At 37.1% G+C, this 5000-nt stretch overlaps 1 protein-coding gene across 1 annotated transcript in view; it reads left to right on the plus strand.

Moving 5' to 3' along the window:
• The window catches only part of LOC138862375 (uncharacterized protein PF3D7_1409500-like), a 1220-nt gene extending 831 nt beyond the window's left edge, over nucleotides 1–389 (plus strand). The window contains exon 4 of the mRNA XM_070124114.1: nucleotides 285–389. Within this exon, the coding sequence (XP_069980215.1) occupies nucleotides 285–389 (105 nt within the window). The remainder of the gene's footprint in view (nucleotides 1–284) is intronic.
• Nucleotides 390–5000: the final 4611 nt, after the last annotated feature.

A 5000-nucleotide genomic window follows, 5' to 3' on the forward strand; every position in this document is an offset into this window, starting at 1 on the left:
GAACCTCAAGAGGAATAACGTAAAAAAATATAGGATAGGAAGTACAACCTCAAGAGAAATAACGTAAAAAAAGATAAAGGATAGCAAGCACAACCTCAAGAGAAATAACGTAAGAAAAGGCAAAGGATAGGAAGTACAACCTCAAGAGAAATAACGTAAAAAAAGATAAAGGATAGCAAGTACAACCTCAAGAGAAATAACATAAAAAAAGATAAAGGATAGCAAGTACAACCTCAAGAGAAATAACGTAAAAAAAAGATAAAGGATAACATGTACAACCTCAGGCCCTAGAGAGTGATAAGACAAAGGTGATAATGAGAGGCTTAATCCCGTTGTTCTCAATCTTCTCTGGCCTTTTCCCTGCTTCCATACCACGTTCAGCCACGTAATTGTTCCATGGTAGTTACCGTGACCTTTAACCATCCGGTAGGAGTTTTATGCGATATTTTTTTTTACTATGTTTTATTCAAGGTCGCATTTCCATCATTTATCCGATTGTACAGGCTTCGTTCCATTTTTAATATCATTCGGGCTATATACACGAAAGCAATTGATATTACATTTTCAAGGATCGTTTTCGAGTATTTTCGGTCATTTCTTTTTTATTTCGTCCTCTAGTTGCGAGGTTTGTATAGGGACGGCATGAGCTTTTGAACAATAACTATCGACACTGAACGAAAGTATAAGATACGTGTTAGTGGAAATTGGGGTAAATTTCAGAAAAAAAAAATCTATTAAAGCTAAAATATAATTTGATGAATGATAGATCACAGTTTGCCTTCAAATAACTTCAGTTAATAAGAAGTTAAGACATTTTGATGAGACATGAATATAGATACAACAAAGAACTCAGTGTCATTTTGTAAGATAAATTCCTGACCTTAATAATGGACATGTTCCTGTCCTTTCATATTTCGGGGTAATTACGGTAAATTTTTTAGCCTTGGATGGGAGAAAAAGGTGTTTTGTCAGAAATTCACCCTTAGTGACGTCTATCGTTTAGATAAAGATAAAGAGAATGAATTTAATGTTTGGCATAGCAGACACACATACACATACACGCACGCACGCACGCAAACACACACACGCACGTAGGCACGCACGCACGCACACACACACACATACACGCAAGCACGCACGCACACACACACAAACACACACACACACACACACACACACACACACACACACACACACACACACACACACGCACGTAGGCACACACACACACACACAAACACACATACACCGCCCCCACACACACACAGCCCGTACAGACACGCACACACACACACACACACACAGACAACACCCACCACATGCATTCGAATACAATATTTCACCAACAATTCAAAGCAGAAGGTAAAAGTTATGTCATTAAAGTTGATTATATAAAAGTAATTTTCACAATATCAAGTTATTAATATGATAATGACTATCACAGAATTTGCGGATATTGTCATTATGACCCCTGACCTTTAACATTTATAAAAGGTTTTATTTGAGCGGATACGTTGGCAGAAGTTTAGTCAAATTTGTATTTATTATTTTTGCATAATTGTGATATTGATACTGATGACAGTAATGGCAATAACTATGAGGATGGTGATGCTGTTGATGATAATGGTGATGATGATGATGGTGATGAGGATGGTGATGATGATGGTGATGGTGATGATGGTGATACTGATGACTATTATTATCTTCATAATCATTATCTCCGTCATCTTTATCATTATTATTAGCATCAAGAGGATGATGATGATGATTATAATGATAATAATGGTCATAATAATGACAATCATATTGTTCTCAACAATTATCCCTCTATATATCCATAATTATCCTCACTAATAATAATAATTATATCATTATGATTATCATTATCATCAACAATAACAATAACGATGATAATGATAATAACAACAATAATGATAACAAGAATAACGAAAATAATTATAATAATAACAATAATGATAATAACAAGAATGACGATAATAACTATAATAATAACAATAATGATAATAACAAGAATGACGATAATAATGATAATAACAAGGATGACGATAATAATGATAATAACAAGAATGACGATAATAATGATAATAACAAGAATGACGATAATAATGATAATAACAAGAATGACGATAATAATGATAATAACAAGAATGACGATAATAATGATAATAACAAGAATGACGATAATAATGATAATAACAAGAATGACGATAATAATGATTATAACAAGAATAACGATAATAACGATAATAACAACAATAATAATACTAACAACAATAGCGATTATAACGATAATAACAACAGTAACGATGATAATGATAATAACAACAAAAATTGATAAAAAAGAAAACAACTGTAAACATGCCACAGTCCCCGTCACCCCACAACAGACACCTAAGGGCCGTGGGCGTCGGCAGCTCCCACGGGGTATTGCCCTTGTGGTCTCTCTGGCGCCAGGGGATCGGTGAAGGACTGCGCGAGTGAACAGTTTCGTCTCCGGAACTCACTGTAACAAATGTGGGAAAAGGAACGAATGAGAAGAAGTTCAACAAGCTTGGGGTTTGTGTATGATGTTTATAGATGAGGGTCGATTTTTTTTCACTATCAGAATTATGTGAATTATTGCTTTAGTGGAAGGAATATGATTGTGTTGTAACATCGTATCTCTTTCGGGTTATTCATTGTTATTCATTCTTTCTTTATATCGTCTGACAAAGAATCAGAGATTGTATAAAGTTGCAAATCGTATCTTTCGGGTTATTCATTGTTATCCATTATATATTTATTTCAAGAATCAGAGATTGTATAAAGTTGCAAAATGGAGTTTCTGCTCTCTTTTTTTGCTTTATTTTTCTCTCATTTATCATAACGTTCTATTCTCAAAGTTTGAAAGACACGATTGAAAATAACACAAATACAATACATATGAAGATAAAATACTTCGCTAGAACTCACCACCGAAGAATACTTTGAAATACAAAGAATACAAATACAAAATACATTACGAATATTGTCAGAGAGATGTTTATTGTAGGTCTTCGGTTGTGAAACAGCAAGGGCGAATTTTGCTTAATGGGTATAGCAGATACGCAAGCACTGATATGTAAATACTATGCATCCTTTCTCTCTCATTCTAATGATTTGGAAATTATATCTATTGCAAGTCACATATATATGGAAATGGTATGTGTTGCAAGTCACATATATATGGAAATGGTATGTGTTGCGTCACATATATATGGAAATGGTATGTGTTGCTGGTCACACACATATGGAAATGATATGTGTTGCAAGTCACCGGTATGTAGAAAGGATGCAAGTATAGCAAGTTATGGGTATGTGGAAATAATGTATTGCAAGTCACTGACAAATGAAATGGTGCATGAAATCAATTATGATGTAGTAGCAGTCAAGTTAGAAGCAAAGTAACTTCATACTTATAATCAACAGCGATTATACAGACGTATTACTAAAGCCCGTGTTTATACGGAACTATACGAAATGACATGAAACTATACGTAAATACTTGAAAATGACGTCCTTGTCTTTGCAATAACGCTATGAATAAAACAAAGAGAAAATTTAGGATCTATATACGATTGCAAATATCACTATAAAGACAATACAATAATAAATAATTTTTCCCTTCCCCCCTTAAAGCAAAAATGAGAATATAGCAACGACGATAACCCCCCCCCCTCCCTTCAAAATAAAGAGGAGAATATAACAACATCGATAAACCAACAACAACAACAACGAAAAAAAAAAAAAATCAACAGACGGCTAATATTGACAATGAAAGTGGATAGAATTCGAATAAGCCAAATGATTTTTTTGATAATTAAAGGGATGGTGTTTACAGACCGCACTGCATCAACTAACTAATGAACATTTGACCGGATATTGTTTGCGGTGGGAGGAGGGGGGTGGGGTGGGGGGGTGGGGGGGTATGGAGGAGGGGGAGGAGGGGGTGGGGGTGGATGCGTAGAGGGTAGAGGGGGAGAAGGAGTGGAGGAGGAGGGGGAGGAGTGGAGGGGGTCAGAGGGTGGGGGGGGAGGGAGGGAGAGGGAGAAAGAGGAAGCGGAGGGGGAGGAGCAGAGGGGAGGAGTCAGAGAGGGAGAGGGAGAAGGAGGAGGTGGAAGGGGAGGGGCAGAGGGGGAGGTAGGTAGTGGGGAAGGAGGGAGAAAGAGGAGGCGGAGGGGGAGGGAGGGAGGGGGAGGGGCAGAGGGGGAGGTAGGTAGTGGGGGAGGAGGGAGAAAGAGGATGCGGAGGGGGAGGGAGGGAGGTGGAGGGGCAGAGGGGGAGGTAGGTAGTGGGGGAGGAGGGAGAAAGAGGAGGCGGAGGGGGGGGAGGTAGGTAGTAGGGGAGGAGGTGTGAGAGCAACCGATACAAATTATTAAACACATGCATGGCGGGGGAAAAAAAATAACGCCACACGCCCTTTAATATTTAACAGATACTTTGTCACATGGAATAGGTTAGTGAATATATATATATATATATATATATATATATATATATATATATATATATATATATATATATATATATATATATATATATATATATACATATATATATATTTATTTGTTTATTTATTTTCTCTCTCTCTCTCTTTTCTCTCCCTCTCTCTCTCTCTCTCTGTCTCTCTCTCTCTCTCTCTCTCTCTCTCTCTCTCTCTCTCTCTCTCTTTTCTTTGTTTCTTTACCTAATGGCTTTAGTGGACTAACATGCTTGTTCTTTATACCTTTTTTTTTATCTTCTTTATTTCTTCTTCCTTTCCGCTATTCTTTCTCTCTCTCGCTCTCTCTCTCTCTCTCTCTCTCTCTCTCTCTCTCTCTCTCTCTATCTTTCTATCTCTCTATCTCTCTCTCCCTTCCTTCTTTCTAATTCATTCCTCTTCTCTTCTCTTAGCATTCCCTCCCTTCTCTCCTTCCTTACCCTACTCCTATCCTTCCTTTCCTCCCCCTTCCTTCTCCCCT

Source organism: Penaeus vannamei, chromosome 8 (assembly GCF_042767895.1).
Source record: "Penaeus vannamei isolate JL-2024 chromosome 8, ASM4276789v1, whole genome shotgun sequence".
Lineage (NCBI taxonomy): Eukaryota > Metazoa > Arthropoda > Malacostraca > Decapoda > Penaeidae > Penaeus > Penaeus vannamei.